Below are 17,031 nucleotides of genomic sequence, written 5' to 3'. Positions count from 1 at the left end.
AGACCACCCACAAACCCGCCCCTCGCCCAGGCAGAACCAAGTTTCTCAGTCTCTGCCTTTTGCCTGTGGCTCACATCCCCACCTCCTTGTCCGTGTTCTCGTGGACCTCTTTCCTCCTCTTCTTCCTGTCTGATTCCTTTTTCTCCTTCTCTGGGAGGATATTGTCAATCCAGGCCAGGTCATGCTGGGAGAAAATCAAGTCCAGGAGCCTTCGAACAATGATTAGGCCCAGGATCTGGGGTGGGAAGAAGGGCAGAAAGGCTGAAGCTTTGTGGGAGCTCAGGGACAACTGTGAGCTTGGGTTTTTCTCTCCAGTTGGCTGAGTTCAGGAACCGTTTGTGTTCAGTGTCTTTGCAGATTTGTGTCCCCAAGACTAACTAGCCAGCAAGCTCTGAAGATCAAGGCATCTAGTTCTGGAGTTACGGGCCACAGCCACCATGTCCAGTATACATTTTTTTAAGTTCTTGAATTGAGCACGGTCTCTGCCCGACATGGTTCATTTCTTTTCAGTTGCATTTGTTTTACACGGTAAAAAAAATTACTATTTTATTCTGTTTCCAAGACCAACTTGAGGTTCACCACTGGGAGCTTTGTCTTTCTGCTTTGTTCAGCTTCCTCAAGCCTGCGCCACCCCTCCCCACCCTTCCCCAATCCCTCCCCACCCCCTCCCCATCCCCTCCCCATCCCATCCCCTAACCCCACCTGCCCATCAGGGGAGGTTGGCTGAGTTTTGCCCTGACCTCAGCATATGGGTTTTTATGCACTGTTTCTATGGCCCTGTTCTCTGCTCACTGCCACTGAGCCTGCTGGGAGGCACTGCCCTGCCCAATCTGCCAAGCACCAAGGAGCCCACCACACCCTCCTCACCATGACCGGGAAGATGATAGCAGCCATGGTTGACTTAAGGATCCAGAGCAGGGCCAGGCAGAGGATCTGCACCAGGGTGAACAGGTGGATCCGGCGAAGGGGCACGTGGCGCAGGAAGGCATGGTCCGGCTGGTGCTTGGCTGGCATGAGGAAAAGCTTACAGCGGTCCCAGAACTGGCAAGAATAGAGCATAGACTCAACCAAGCAGTCAAACTCCAGGGCCAAAGGCCTACTGGGCTATGGGACTAGGGGAAGTGATGATCTGGTAGGGTCTTGGAGAGGGGACTTCTAGTCTGGCCTTATGATAGGTAAGTGCTATCTAGGCATGTAGAACATAGGGAAGGGGCCCTGAGCACTGGATGTAGGAAGCAGCCTGCAGAAAGTGAGGAAAGGAACATGAACATGGTGCATATTTAAGGGAAAAGAAACCATCTTAGCAGCCCAGACTGTCTGGAGCCCTGGCCTCATGGTGAAGCAGAGCAAAACAAAATCTTTTCTTTTATAGAGCTTTTTTTTTAATAAATCATATAAATCTTTTCTTTTATATTCCCCATAGCTTTAGGGAATTAAGGAGAAAAAGTTCCTAAGAAAGATTGACCTGGCTTTCAAATTCTGGGCCTCAGTTTTTCCATCTGTAAAATGGGAATCTAGGGTCCTAATCACATAGATTATACAATCTCTGTAAAGTACGTAGTATCATCATTTTGGTGGCACGATAGAAGTAGCATCATTACCATTATTCTCTCATGGAATTGGGACAGCAAACCCTTAGAGCCTTGGTGGATCACAGCTAGACATAAAGTTCTGACTCTCGGTCACATTAGCCTGGGGAAGACACAACCTTACCTGGATGCCATTCAGGGAGGCCACACCCATGTAGAGGAAGACACCATAGAGCACTGGCATGGGGATGTACTGAAATGAGAGGAGAGGTTTGGGCTGGGGAGGGTCCTTGCTAGGTGGTGATGGACAGGGGTGTTAGCCAACCACAGAGAGTGCTGGAGAGCTGGACTTTGAAGCTCAGGGTCCAAGAGCAATGTGAAGCTGGAAGATGCGGGGTGGGGGTATGAGGATGGGACAACAGGCCTGCAGCTCAGTGACAGGCTGGCCTGCAGCTGCTTTCAGGACTGGCTGCTCTCCCGGCCACTCAGAATCTATCCAACGTGGGTTACTCCTTCCAGCAAGAGGGAAAGCCCACAGACTGAGCACTATTCAATCCCACCGGATGCCTTCCACTCCTGCCTCAGCCACAGAAGGGGCTGGGACCCCCCCACCCCGTGATCTGAATAGAAGTAAGTAACAGAAGGCATGCATGATAGGCAGCATTATACAGACTAAGGAGCACAGATCCCCAGCTTGCCACGGACAATCTAATGGGCACCCGTCCCTGCAAACGAGAAGAACAGCTTGCTTTTTCAAAAGCAGAGCCATGTCATTTACTCTGTCCTACAACTATTATTCCAAATCTTCAAATGCCTTCTTTCTGCCACCGGGCTAGGCTGCATTTCTCTTCCTTTTTTTCCCTTTATCTGTGCCTGTGCTTGCCGCTGAACCAAGGCTGGCCTGCCTTGCTCTTGGGTGGTCATGGGGTAAGCACAAAGTCTGAGACCAAGATGGGTTTCCTGACCTGCAGGTGCCATTTAAGAATGTGGACTGAGACAGGGGCTGGAGGGGCTGCTCAGCGGTTAAGGCACCAGCGTCCACAATGAGCGGCTCACAGCCACCTGCAGCACCGGCTCCAGGGCACCTCATGCCCTCTTCTGGCCTCCACAGGCACCTGTATTCTCATGCGCACAGCCACACACAGACACACAGACACATAGTTTTAAAAAGTAAATCTTTAAAAGAAAGACTATTAAGACATCCATGTAAGCAAATGATCTCTTTTAAGTTAGATTGCTCAACACTTAAGCACTAAGACTTGGACCTAGATGTTGTAAGCTTCAGTCCCAAAGCCTTCGAGCTGAGAGTTAAAAAGGAATTTAGATAAGCCCTTGCACCTTCCTGCTAGCACGTGGCTTGTGAAAAATGTCCTACTTATAAAACGACACAAAAAGTCACTGAGTTAACACCGTGCAAATTGCACTCAAAGTTTAGGAGTGATTGAAAGGAAGCCTTAAATAAAATGTAATAATATGCTGGCATCTTTGTAATCCCGGCACTTGAGAGGTCGAGACAGGAGGATTGTGAAAAGTTTGAGACCAGCCTGGTCTGCATCTCAACTTCCAGGCCACTCAGGGTCACATAGTGAGACACTGTCTATAAGAATAAAAGAACAAGTGTCATGTGCTGGAGACATGGCTTAGCGATTGAGCGCTTGCTGCTCTCCCAGAGGACCTGAGTTCTGCTCTGAACACTCACAGTGGCTGGCTCACAACTGCCTATAACTCCAGCTCCAGGGTAATCTAATGCCCTCCTCTGGCTTCTGACGGTGCCCAAACAAACGAGACAGACACTCACACAGACATACATGTAAATAAAAATAAAACAAGTATTTAAAATACTAATCGAGGACCAGGCGAGGTGGTGCACGCCTTTAGTCCCAGTACTTGGAAGGCAGAGGCAGGTGAGTTTGAGATCAAATCTACAAATCAAGTACAAACCCTGTCTCCAAAAAACAAAACAAAATCAGGATAAAGAAAACAAAGAGAGTAGAGGCATGCACCCTAATTAGATATCAAACTGCCTGGTTTATGTGGTGCTTGGGATACAATGAGACTGGAACCAAGGGCTCCTGCATGCTCGGTAAGCACTCTAACAAGAGTCTGCGTGTGTTGGGCAAACACTCTTCCAGCTGAGCTACAGCCTACGATATTGAAGACACAGCACCAGTTGGGGATTTAGCTCAGTGGTAGAGCGCTTGCCTAGGAAGCGCAAGGCCCTGGGTTCGGTCCCCAGCTCCGGAAGACACAGCACCAGAGCCCTGGGAAGTTCTTGATACTCCCACCCTCAGGACTTACAACTCCTTACAGTTGGACTGTGTGGCTGGGCATGTCCCCATGTACCACACTTCTGCCTCCTGGGATAGAACTTTCTCATGCCCTAGCTTTGCAGCTCTTGTGAGAGATGGGGCTGTTCAGCACTGGCTGGAAAGAGCTTAACTCATACGTTTGAAATCCTATCCTTACCTTTTTTTATTTTAATTTTTATGTGGGTGTGTGAGAGTGTATGCCAGGTACATGTGGGGCCCTCAGAGGCCAGAAGAGGCAGGAAGGATTTCTTAGAATAGACGTTATGGTTATGAGATGCCTGGTTTGAAAGCTAGGATCCAAACTCAAGCCCTTGGGAAGAGCAGCAAGATCTCTTAACTACTCTCTCTCCATCTCTCCTGCCCCCAAAGCCTTTATTTATAGGAAGGTGGGTCCCTTGAGATGCTCAAACCAGAAATCCTACAGTTTATGATCCTGACTCCCCATTGGGGATCTGACCCAGTTTCCCACTGGTGCCGGGTAAGCACTGTGCCACCGAACTCCGCTCCAACACACTTCTATTATTTTTTTATACTGCTCTAGGTCTGCTGCCCTCGACTAAGAACACAGACAACGTTAGCACAAGATCAGATGTATGATTGTAAAAGACTGGCCACTACACCCAGGATGTTAATAAATGTGACCATAAAAGAATTGATCACATTGTAAATGGAACAAAAGGATGGAGACTATAGTAGAATTTTCTAGCTGCTCTCTGGTCAATTCAACACACAGAAAAAAGTGGGTTGGAATGGCTGCATTGCTGAACACGCCCCACAGCTGGCCTCTAGTCTGACATTGACAAGAGGAGATGGGAGCCACTGTCTGCAAAGTGTAGGGAGGAACCTTGGGTCGCTAAATCCCATTTCTTTTAGATTAGTGGCCTTTGACACAAACACTTGTCAAACAGTATTAGGACTGACACATGATGGTTTTTTGGAAACCTTTTCACAATGAATACTCCTTGCACATTTAAAATGCACCTTGGAGCCAAGGAGACGCTCAGTAAGTAAAGTCTCCTGTTACTGAGCCTGACAATTGGAATTCAATACCTGGGACACGCAAGGCGGCAAGAAAGTACCGATTCCTGTAAGTTGTAACACCACACACACACACACACACACACACACACACACATGCACACACACGCACATGTATAAAAATGTAAAAACTGAAAGTGATCCTTGGTCCGGAGCTACAGCCTGGTGGCAGAGAACGGTCTAGCATTCATGAGACCTTGAGTTCCATCCCTGAGACCATAAAAGTGGTTCTAGATTTGCCTGTGATTGCACCAGGGCCTTGCCTGTGCTTAGTGAGCATTGTGCAGCCGCTGACCCCAAGCCTTGAATGTGTTAGGCAGTCTTTACTGCTCTGCTCCCCAAGTCTTCACTGTACTGTTTATCTGGAGCCTAGGCCAGTCTAGAACTCGTTCTGTAGCACAAGCTGTCCTTGAATTTGTGACTCTTTGCTTCATTTTCCCAGGTTACAGGCCTAGGCTATCAAACCTGACTCTCAATTACTTTACTTGTACTCACTCAATCAACTTTAAGAGCACAGTATGCTCATTTTAAACAAGATTTATCTTCATTTTGTGCCTATGAGTGGTTTTGGTGGCATATATGCATGTGCCTAACATGTGTGCCCGGTGCCCGCTGAGGACAGAAGAGGGTGTCAGACCCTCTGAAACGAGTTGCAGATGGTTGTGAGCTGCCCTGAGGGTGCTGGGAACCAAACCCAGGGTCTCTGCAAAAGCTACCAGTGTTCTTAACCACTGAGGCATCTCTCCGGCCTCTAATCATTTTTACATTTATTGATTGACTGATTGTGAGTGTATTCACGCGTGCAGGTCACTGAGCACACACTGAGCAGGTCAGACGACAGCCTTCAGGAGTTGGCTCTCTCCTGACATCATATGGTCCAGGGGATGAAACTCCGATTGGCAGCCTCAGCAACAGGTAGGTATCTTTCTTTACTCGGTGAACTATCTCATGGGCCTGCAAACAGCCACTTTCAAATGAACGGGAAATACCTGCCCATCTGTGGTCTGATCCGTACACAATGGAGACCTTCCTCTGAAGGGCCCAGCTGCACACCTACTACTCAGATGTGTCCAGCATCTCTTCTTAAGCCAGAAACACTTGTCAGAGAGAACAAATCGGGTGCATTTGGCTGTTCACTCTGTTCTTTGCAAGGTTACCTCAAAGGTGGGAGAAGGGAATGGCACAAAATTGGACTGAGTTTAATATGAAAGGAAAGTCCTGGGCTGCAGAGAGGGCTCCACTAGTAAAGTGCTTGATGCACAAACAAGGTCCTGCGTTGAACCCTCAGGAGCCGAGTGAAAAGGCCAGGTGTGGAGGCACATGGCTGCTATCCCAGCACTGTGAAGGTAGAGGTGAAAGGATCCCTTTAGCTCACTGGCCAGCCTAGTCAAGTTTGTGAGCTCCTGGTTCAGTGAGACCCTGTCTCAAAAAAAGAAGGTAGAGAAGTCAGTGGGATGACTCAGGGGTTAAGAACATGTATTGCTGGGCTGGAGAGATGGCTCAGTGGTTAAGAGCACTGACTGCTCTTCCAGAGGTCCTGAGTTCAAATCCAGTAACCATATGGTGGCTCACAACCATCTATAATTAGATCGGATGCCCTCTTCTGGTGTGTCTGAAGACAGCTTATATATATATATATATATATATATATATATATATATATATATATATATAAAATAAATCTTTAAAGAACACAGACTGCTTTTGTGGAGAACCTGGGTTCAGTTCTCAGCACCCATGTTGAGTGGCTCACAATCTCCTGAAACTCCAGGAGAATCTATCACCTCAAACACACAGACACACACACACACACACACACACACACACACACACACACACGCACACACGCACACACACATACATACACACACACACATGCACACGCACACACACATACAGATGCACATACACATATACATGAAGGAAAGTCTTAGTGGGTATTGGTTGAAAGACAGGACCATGAATAGGTGAGGATGTGGTAGAGAAGAGAGTAGTGAGTGAGACCTGTCAGAACTACTCCATTCCTGACTGGTAAGTGACTTTTTTTTTTTTTTTTTTTCCGGAGCTGGGGACCGAACCCAGGGTCTTGCGCTTCTTAGGCAAGCGCTCTACCGCTGAGCTAAATCCCCAACCGTGACTTTTTTTTTTAAAGGACACAGCCTTGAATGCACCCCTGCTACTGTATCCTCTGGCTATCGGAATGGGAGCAAAAGGAGTTTCAAGCTTTGGGAAAAAGTCACTCATGTGCCCAAGATACAAAAGACAGAGAAGTGGAGCAATGCCTGCAGATCTTGGGGGGGTTACATTCAGGAAATGGGCAAAGCAAAAAGATCTGGAGTGAACCCTAAACACAGCAGTGTGGTCTGGCCCAGCTCTCGGGGTCCTTGCTAAGCAGGCCAGAACACTGCAGAACTCCCTGGAAAAGAATGTCCTGCAGAAAGGTGGCAGTGGCTCCTGGAGGGGGTGGGACAGAACAGACATGATAGCAGTATTGATAACAGACCGTGTGACGTCACAGAAAGCGGTGAATGACAGACACCGCCTTGGCCCGCTCACATTGCCTTTCTTTTTTTTTTTTTTTTTTTTTTTGGTTCTTTTTTTCGGAGCTGGGGACCAAACTCAGGGCCTTGCGCTTCCTAGGTAAGCACTTTACCACTGAGCTAAATCCCCAGCCCCTCACATTGCCTTTCTTATAGCCTATAGGCTAGTGGCGCCTGGACTTTGGGGGTGATGGGGCAGAGCCTCACCTTCAGGATAGGAGCCAGGAAGACGGAGATGCCTGTCAGAATGAAGACCATGACTCCAGTAACTCTCTGCTCCCTGGCGGAAACGAACGCACAGTCAGGTGTGACCTGGAATACTCTGACCCTTCCCAGCCCGTTCAGCCCTTCTGTTGGATTGAAGCTTATTCTGCCCAATGCTATGGACCTAGGAGGTTCCTTAGTTCAAGGTCCATATGGCCTGGTTAGGAAAGGCGGGGAGAGTGCGACCAGCCCAGAGTATTGTGAGGAGTGCCAGGGAGGTTGCTCAGTGTCTGACAGCTGGGTGCTTGAGCTATGTGGACTTAGGCTGACTCTTGGCTCTGCTACACACGTGTGGACAATATCAGGCAATGCCGTGGGCAGCCTGAGCCGGGTACACAGGATAACAACACTGCTATTGGGATGTCATAAAGTGCTTAGCGCCCTGCTTTGGTGATGAGCTCCTACCCCTGGGACTCACAGTAGATGAAGACCTGGGAAGGTGCCCTGACTGTTGGCAGAGGAGGCAGCAGGGGCAGGGGGAGCGAGGAGGTTTTCCTTCACTGTCAGGCCCTGATATAACCCAGATTGCAGCTATAGGCTCTGGGCAGATTGCTTAGGTCTAAGGAATGGACTAGGAAAGGACCCCACCCTGGCCAGTCTTGAGCACTTCAACCAGGCAAAGGGGTCTCCCTCAAGGCATGCCGGGTGGTCCATGTGTCCCAAGGACATAGGAGATTCCCAGGGCAGCCACTTTGGAGAACATTGGTGTCGGGCCTGGACCTTGGGGACCCAAAGGGGCAGGGGATGTGCTTTCCTGCATGAACCAGCATGGGGCCTGACATGGGCAGGAGTGGAGAGGCAAAGAGAGAAACAAAAGTAACAAGCCAGGGCTATGGGCTGGAATCCTGGTTGGGTCCAGAAAGGCTCTAAGGTGACTAAGCGGGATATGAACCCATAGAGAGTCCTCCAGAGGGTCTTGAGGAAAGACAAACCAAGGGCAAGAAGAGGTCCTACCGTGGGTGAGAGTCTAGAGCAGTGGTCCTTGGGTCGAGACCCCTTTGGGGGTCGCATATCAAATATTTGCATTACGATTCGTAACAGTAGCAAGATCACAATTATGAAGTATCAATGAGATAATTTTACAGTTGGGGGTCACCACAACATGAGGAACTGTATTAAAGGGTTGCAGCACTGGGAAGGTTGAGAAGCGCTGTTCTAGAGAAAGAGAAAGAGTGTGCGCGTGTGTGTGTGCGCGCACAGGCGCGCACGCACTCGCACGAGTGTTACTACTAGAAACTACTAAGAAAAACATATGTGGGAATTGATAGAATTGAATTTTCATCTCTTTTGCTTCAGAATCTTCCTCCTATGGCTGTGGTTTCAGAGGTTGTAGAGAAAGCCTTTCTTACTCAAATACCATGAGGAAAAAATCCCTTCCCTTAATACGTCCACTCCTGTTCAGGTGACCCCCCGGGATGCCTTGCTTCCTCCTACCTGACCCCCAGGAACTGGGGCTGTTCCCCTGGGGCACTGGTCTCCGTCTCCATCTTGAGGCTGTCGATGTGAGCGATGGAGATGACCGTGGCAGCCACATACCAGGGGAGCCCCATGAAGGAGCACAGGGCCATGAGGATGCCCACCCAGAACAGGTCCAGATGGTAGCCGGCGGCCTTCTGTAGGACAGTGGGACAGGTAAAATTCTGAGAACCTGATCTTTCCCAAAGCAACCATTTTGTGGAGCATGGCTCCCCCTGCCTTCCTGTGTGTATTCTGAAAGGGCTGCCCCATTAAGACACTCAGTGGGGCAGACATTCAGGACTTACAAAGTGTTTGGGTCTCACTATCCCCAATGGTGGCTTTAGATGCCACCTTGTCTAAAAATCTTGAGCCTGGGTGTGGAAAGAAGGGATGCTCAGGCTTCGGAAGGCCCTAGGTTTGGTCTCTGGTCAGAAGAGCTCATCCCCAGTGGCCATAGCCACAGTTTGGTTCAGTCTAGGTGGGGCAGGGAGTGGTGATTTGAGTTTCTGCAAGGCAGCTCCCCTCAGACTCAAAGTCAGGGAGGGAGCTGCAGGAAGCAGGGGGCTGAGGAAATTCCTGTCTCCTAACTGTAGGTCTAAACTCAGCAGCATGTGTGAGGTACCTAAGTTTCATTATCAGGAGGTACACTCCAGAGAGAGAAGTTTTGAGGGGTACAGGGACCTTGTGCCCAGGACCCAGCCTGCACTTGCTTGTACCTGGTTCTCAGACCAAGCCATCTTGATCCTGTCAAGAACAACTCTCCCTAAAGGCACCAAATGGGGACTAATTTTCTCAAACTATAGAAGGAGAAACATTCCTCCTCCACTCCCCCAACTCTGCTCCTGACTCAGCCTTACCCTCAGCTTGTTCTCCTTCCTGTTGACAATGACAGCAGTGATCTGCTGGTCCATGAAGATCAGGATGGTCACCAGCAGGGCCGGCAGGATGCTGGCAGGGTACACCCACCAAGGATTCTTCCCAAAGGGGGCAACGAACCAGCCTCGGTCAGGCCTTGTGGGCTGAGTAGAGCAAGTGGAGAGGCCTGTTCCTCTTTCCCTTGTCCAGATACTCGCCCACACCCCCACCTTCCCACTCTCCTTCCCCTTCTGGAGGCACTTCTCAACTACAACATTTTCCCCTAAAGATGCTAAGTGCTTGCAACTTTAAAGAGTCAGAGGCAGACAGGGAAGGAGCACAGACCCAATGGGGCTAGAGAACTAAACAGAACCTGACAGGCTGCACCTCCCTGGAAATGCAGGTGAAGCTCAGAGGGCAGATAGCAGGGCTTACACGGCCACTCACCACAGTAAGACAAAAGGCCAAAGAGGCCTGACAGAATAAATCACTGGATAAGCCCAGGGCTGCCTCTGCAGAGCCTATTGCCTAAGGAGCTCTGAGAGCTGTGGGTGAAAGCCAGAATAAAGAACCACTTGTATAGAGGTGGACATTTAAAGAGGAAGGTGTGTGTGTGTGTGTGTGTGTGTGTGTGTGTGTGTGTGTGTGTGTTATATATGTGTGTGTATGTGCGTGCATGTGTATATATGTTTGCATGTGTATATATGTACATGTGTATATATGTGTATGTGTATATATGTGTGTGTATGTGTATATATGTGTGTGCATATGTGTATATATGTGTGTTGTGTATATATGTATGTGTATGCGTGCGTGTGTGTGTGTATATGTGTGTGTATATATGTGTGTATGAGTATGTGTATATGTGTGTATGTGTATATATGTGTGTGGTGTATATATGTATGTGTATGCGTGCATGCGTGCATGCGTGCATGCGTGCATGTGTGTGTGTGTGTGTGTGTGTGTGTGTGTTTAGTGTGCACATGGTCCTGCAGCTGTCCCCTGGCTTCCAGGAACCAGAGCGCTTGTTCTAAGGCTAACACTACCTCAAAGGCAGGACCTAGACTCAGATCCCCTACTTTGGTTGGTAGTTGGTGTGTCTGGGAGGGCTTGAGGTTAGCTATAAGCAAATCATCACTTCTGGATGAATTATTTCTTTTCTTTTCTTTAAATATATATTTTGAAGCCAGGCATAGTGGCACACACCTTTGGTCCCACCACCCGGGAGGCAGAGGCAAGTGGTTCTCTGAGTGTGAGGCCAGCCTGGTCTACAGAGTGAATTTCAGGATAGCCAGTGCTATAGAGAAACCTGGTACATGTGTGGTGATCAGAGAGCAACCTGGAGAGGAGATTCTCTCTTTTACCAGGTGTGTCCCAGGGTTTGAACTCAGGTTCTCAGCCTTGGCAGCAAGCACCTTCCCCCATAGAGGCCTCTCATCCAATTAAAAATGAGCAAGTTTTGAATCATAGACCTCAACTTCAAGCACGCCTAGCATCATGTGGAGAACTCATTAAAGGCTCCTCCTCAGTGTTTCCAATTCCAGAGGTCTAGGATAGGACTGAGAATCTATTAGAATCTGGCTTTTGGTTTTTGTTACTGTTAGTGGTGATGATGTTTTTTCCCCCAAGAAAAAAGATTTATTTTTTTCCTTCTTTAGAATTTCCCCTAGAAATCTTTTTTTAAAAATTCATCTTTCATATATTCTATCCAGACTAGTTCCCCTTTTTCTTTTTTTCTTTTCTTCCTCTTCCTCCTCCTCTTCCTTTTCTTCCTCTTCTTCATGAAACAGGGTCTCACTATATATAGCCCTGTCTGTCCTAGAACTCACTATGTAAATCACATTGACCTCAGACTCACAAAGATTCGTCCCCATTTGTCTCCAGAGTGCCACCAGCCACCATGCCTGGCAGAGAATCTGCAGTTTCAAGTTTCCTCCTACATAACCCCCAGGAAGTGGGGCTGCTCCCCCAGGGCACTGGTCCCTGTCTCCATCTTGAGGCTGTCAGTTTGTGTGATGGAGATGACTATGGCAGCCACATACCAGGGGAGCCTGGTGAAGGAGCACAGGGCCATGAGGATGCCCACCCAGAACAATATGACACTTGTACAGTGCTACACTTAGGGGACAACCATTCTAAGAGTCACCTGGAACAGCTGGCCCTCAGTTGGCCAAACTGGCAGTTGAGGGAAATTAGAAAGCCTCTAATAGAACCCAGAGGCTTCAGCTGACTGGAGAGAAGGTTCCAGAACCTTTCCCACTCTGAGGGCACAGAGCCATAGATTAAGGTGCACATGCCCCCACCCACCGCTCAAATGACCACCTGTGGGCAGAAACACAAAAGGCAGTACACAGGGTTCCTGGTTGAGAGAGGAAGTTTGACGAGTATAAAGAAGAAGTTTTCAGGTAGGAGGCAGGCAGAGGGAAATGGCAGCCCAGGGTAGGGTCAAGGGGCAAACCTTGATGACATTAGGCACGTGCAGCTTGGGGGTTTGCAGGCCAAAACAGGCATCGATTCCACAGAACAGCAGGATGGAGAAAACAATGGAGAAGTCAGCCACCAGGGTTCGGACCTGCGAAGAAGACAGCAGGAAATGAGTGTGGCTCCTGGCTAGCCAGAAGGCTTAGTCCTGAGGTGGCAGGGAAGACAATGGTTAGGGGTTGGGACCAGATGTCAGCAGGCCTGGGCTCACACCGTAAATCATCAACCTTGAGTATGTCACCATCTCTCCAAGCCTCAGTTTCCTCTTCAGAGTGATGTAGATAATAGTAGCACCCACCTTGAGGGCACAAGATGGCAGGTTAGAGAACTTGGGATCCTTCGCCAGAATGGCAGCTCTTGAAGTCATGCTCTAATCGAAATGACTGGATCTGGCCATGAATTGAGCTCAGAAGAAACTTAGGTCCTCTAAACACACTGGCAGACGGCCGTACCCCACCTGGGCTGAGAGGGGGTGCCCTCCATTTCATGGGGACCCTTACCTACTCTCCGACCTTCGATCTGCTAAGAGTCTCTTCTCTCTGTTATCCAGAGGCTGCTCTACGTCAGGATCTGGACATCCCTTTCCTCCCTTTTGGAACCTGTGTCCCCCTCTGTCCATTAGTCATCTTTTTGTCTTTTCAGAGAAAGTGGTCAGGGTCAGGACGAAGCAATGGGTCATGTCCACATCTGGGCTAACACCTGTTCTCTGTGTGGAAAGGAATCATTGGGGAAGCTCTGTCATCGGCTTAGCATGGTCACACTATTAATTCCTCTGAGTTAAACCACCTCCCACCTGCCCAGGTGCCCCTGAAGGAGTTCAAGCCCGATACTAGACAAATGAACATTTCAAGTACCTCTAGGGGAGAACAAGGAAGGATAAAGAGACACGCAGACATCCCCGGTTCTGGAAAGGTGATGGAGCACCCGAGCAGAGGGAAGGCACTGAGCTTTCTGGGTGACTGACTGCTCCCTCACCCCCTCTCTCCATCACCATTGGCTGGAGGTGATCCAGAAGGCAGGCAGCAGGGGGAGGGGTTCTGGGGTTGAACCCAGTTTGCTGAGCCATCTAGCTGGCCTTCATGGTCTGCATTACCAAGTGAATATTAACAGCCATGGATGAGGGCTTAGGTTTACTTACATCTCGCCTGCTCTTCCCTCAGTCCAAATCCTGGGGCGTTAATTCTAAGTCCCCTCCAGGAACTGCCTCTGCTGTTTGTTACATCACTGCTCCCAGGCCTTTACTTACCACACAGCAGGGGGTGCTGCTGCCCTGCCCCCACACCTCTCTCCTCCGTGCCCCTTCCTCCTGTGACAACTCCACTTTCATCTCTACTAGTGACTGAATTCTTTTGAAAAAAATGTATTTTATTTTTTAATTATGTGAGTGCATGGGGGTGAAGTGGGGTTGTGCATGCGAGTGCCCTGCTCACAGAGGCCAGAGGAGTGGGTGCGAGCCCCTGGAGCTGGAGTTACAGGCTGTTCTGCGCTGCTTGATGTGTGTACTGGGAATTGAACTCAGGTCCTCTGCAAGAGTAATACATGATCTAGCCAAGTCTTAGACACATACATATACATACATACACATTACATATAACATATATATTATATATAAAGTTATTATCTACATAACTCTGCCTGTCCTAGAACTCAGAGCTCAGGTAGATCAGGCTGTCCACATATAGAGCTACCTGCCAGTGCCTCCTGAGTGCCGGGACTAAGGCTGTGTGCTACCACGCCTGGCTCCATTTTGATTACAAAAGGTTAAATATATAAACATTGGTCACAGCACAATCAAGATGCTGGGCAGATGTATACTTAGTTTCTTATAATCGCGGTATCCAAATAAAAGAATTATTAAGTTAAATAATATGAATTTGACATTTTGCCAGAGAGAGGTGGTTTCACGTGGCCTAACCTAATACAAAGATGGGGAGAACACCTTAAAACGTACTTTCTTCTGACTTAAGAAATAAAAATTCTCCTGGGCATGGTGGCACCGAGCTTTAATCCCAGCACTCAGAGGCAGGTGGATCTCTGTGAGTTCAAGTACAGCCTGGTTACATGGTGAGTTCCAGGACAGCCAGGGTTACACACACACACACACACACACACACACACACACACACACACCCAGAGAGAGAGAGAGAGAGAGAGAGAGAGAGAGAGAGAGAGAGAGGGAGAGAGAGAGAGAGAGAGAGAGAGAGGGAGAGAGAGAGAGAGAGGTTCCTCCGTCTTGTTGTTATCTTTCCCTCACACCCAATGGTTTCCCTGACTCTGCTCCCTATAGAAAACTACTGACGGGGCTGGAGAGATGTCTCAGCCGTTAAGGGCACTGACTGCTCTTCCTGAGGTCCTGAGTTCAAATCCCAGCAACCACATGGTGCCTCACAGCCATCTGTAATGGGACCCGATGCCCTCTTCTGGTGTGTGTGAAGAGAGTGACGGTGTACTCACATACATTAAAATAAACGAAATTAAAAAACAAACCAAAGGGGGCTGGGGATTTAGCTCAGTGGTAGAGCGCTTACCTCGGAAGCGCAAGGCCCTGGGTTCGGTCCCCAGCTCCGAAAAAAAGAAAAAAAAAAAAAAACCAAAGAAACCAAAACAAACACAGACCAAACCTAAAAAACAAAACAAAACAAAACACTACTGACAGATGTATCTCTCTCAACGAAGTACGGGTTGTTCTGTGCAGTTAAACGTTGTAACTAAATGGCAGGGCATTGTTGCTCATCTGAGGCTTGCTTTGCTTGCTCAACATCATGTCCCTGACGTTTTTCCTGCTAGAGAAAGCTGCGGGCTGTGTATATTAAGTAAATTTAATGGTTCCATCATTGTTTGCATTTATTTATTTAAAGTTTTTATTTTACCTGCATGGATGTTTGGCTTGCATATGGATGAGTGCACCACACGTGTTCCTGGAGCCCAAGGGACCGTAGGGGTCGCTGGATTCCCTAGGGCTGAAGCTGTGAGCCACCATGTGGGTGCTGAGAACCAAGCCCAGGTCCTCTGAAAGAGCAGCTCTTTTTTTTTTTTATAAGATTTATTCATTTATTACATATAAGTACACTGTAGTTGTCTTCAGACACACCAGAAGAGGGCACTGGATCTCTTTACAGATGGTTGTGAGCCACCATGTGGTTGCTGGGAATTGAACTCATGACCTCTGGAAGAGCAGTTGGGGCTCTTAACCGCTGAGCCATCTCTCCAGCCCGAAAGAGCAGCTCTTAACCACTGCACCATCACCCCAGACTCTATTCATTTACTGTACTGTAAATTGATTCAGATTAGCCAGTGTGGTCCTCCTACTTTGAAACGCTGATGCAGGAGAATTCCCATGAGTCTGAGGCTACTGAGATCTTAGGCTAAATGAGACCCCGTTTCAAAAAAACTTTCGTTACTTGTTTTCTTTCCTCTTAGAGTCAATGCTCCCCTGACAAGGTTTGTCCATGTGTGAGCTTTCTTTGGAGTGCACACCAGGGTGTGGACGTGTGGACGTGTGGACATGATGGTCTGAAGATGTCATCGTCGTCGTCAGCCTCATCTCAGGGAGCACAGCATCCTGTACCACTTGGTTGACTCCTGACCAGCACCTTTCATCTCCACTACCTGGTGTTCAACTCTAGGTTCACCAGCCTCATGAATACCAGTCAGCATAGCCGTGTGTGTGTGTTTGTGTGTGTGTGTGTGTGTGTGTGTGTGTGTGTGTGTGTGTGCCACAGCTCATGCGTGTGGAGGCTGGATGGAGGATAGCTTGTGGGAGAGGGTTCTCTCCTTGTACCATGTGGGTCCCAGGGATGAAACCCTGACTTGGTGGCAAGCACCTTTACCTGCTAAGCCATCTCATGGGTTCCTAATTTTGGTCAAATTAAACTCAACTTCAGCTAGAGATGCAAAGGCAACGATGATGTTACTGAAAACTGACAAAGAAGAAGTTGGTGAGTAAGATGGAGACCGTGGCACTGGCATATAAATAAACCAGTGAAATGGAATTAAAAAAAAAAAAAAAAAAACAACCCAGAAGGGACACTGTCGTGTGGGAACATGTGAGACACTGCAAAAGGTGCTTTGCAAGACAGCAGAGAAAACAACGGTTTTAAAAAACAACAAAAAAGCTGGGACAATGGCTATTTATAAAAAAACACAAAGGGCTACTATCTCCCATCGCCCATCAGAATCGGCTTACGACAGATTGCAGAGCAAACGGGAAAGGCAAACCCACAGGCTTTCTGAGTGCGGCACAAGAGAGTGCTGTATTTCTTGCATGGGAAATTCTGCCCTGTTTGACTACAGTAAAATGGAGAATTCTGTAATCAACAGATCCCACTGGGAAAGCCAAAGAGTGGGCGAGGCTGGGGAGAAGGCTGGCCGGCTGAGAGCACTGGCTGCTCTTGCAAGGTGTGGTTCCCAGCATCTATACAGTGGCTCACAGCCATCTGTAATTCCAGGTCTAGCAGATTTGATGCCCTTTTCTAGCTTCTCTGGACATTGCATGCATGTAGCGAGCACACGTACATACAGGCAACACATTCATACACATGAAATAAAACACGTGAA

General features: G+C 48.4%; 1 protein-coding gene and 1 long non-coding RNA gene across 7 annotated transcripts in view; one reads left to right on the top strand and one right to left on the bottom strand.

Annotated features, from left to right (window-relative positions):
* Positions 1–17,031, bottom strand: part of Slc4a5 (solute carrier family 4 member 5) — a 100,222-nt gene that overhangs the window by 8,125 nt on the left and 75,066 nt on the right. For all 6 annotated transcript variants that reach the window (XM_039107330.2, XM_063285798.1, XM_039107331.2 and 3 more), the window contains 7 exons: positions 12,452–12,565; positions 9,996–10,157; positions 9,115–9,293; positions 7,624–7,696; positions 1,714–1,782; positions 868–1,041; positions 83–235 (listed from right to left, as the gene is read on the bottom strand). In XM_039107330.2, the coding sequence (XP_038963258.1) occupies positions 83–235; positions 868–1,041; positions 1,714–1,782; positions 7,624–7,696; positions 9,115–9,293; positions 9,996–10,157; positions 12,452–12,565 (924 nt within the window). The remainder of the gene's footprint in view (positions 1–82; positions 236–867; positions 1,042–1,713; positions 1,783–7,623; positions 7,697–9,114; positions 9,294–9,995; positions 10,158–12,451; positions 12,566–17,031) is intronic.
* On the top strand, positions 12,134–16,363 carry LOC134486596 (uncharacterized). Its single transcript, XR_010065839.1, has 2 exons — positions 12,134–12,398; positions 15,895–16,363. It is a non-coding gene; the product is annotated as an uncharacterized LOC134486596 (long non-coding RNA).

The sequence above is a fragment of the Rattus norvegicus genome, chromosome 4, assembly GCF_036323735.1.
Source record: "Rattus norvegicus strain BN/NHsdMcwi chromosome 4, GRCr8, whole genome shotgun sequence".
NCBI classification, from domain to species: domain Eukaryota; kingdom Metazoa; phylum Chordata; class Mammalia; order Rodentia; family Muridae; genus Rattus; species Rattus norvegicus.
The sequence above is the reverse complement of the archived record's forward strand: the minus strand, read 5'-3'. Positions and strand labels throughout refer to the sequence as shown.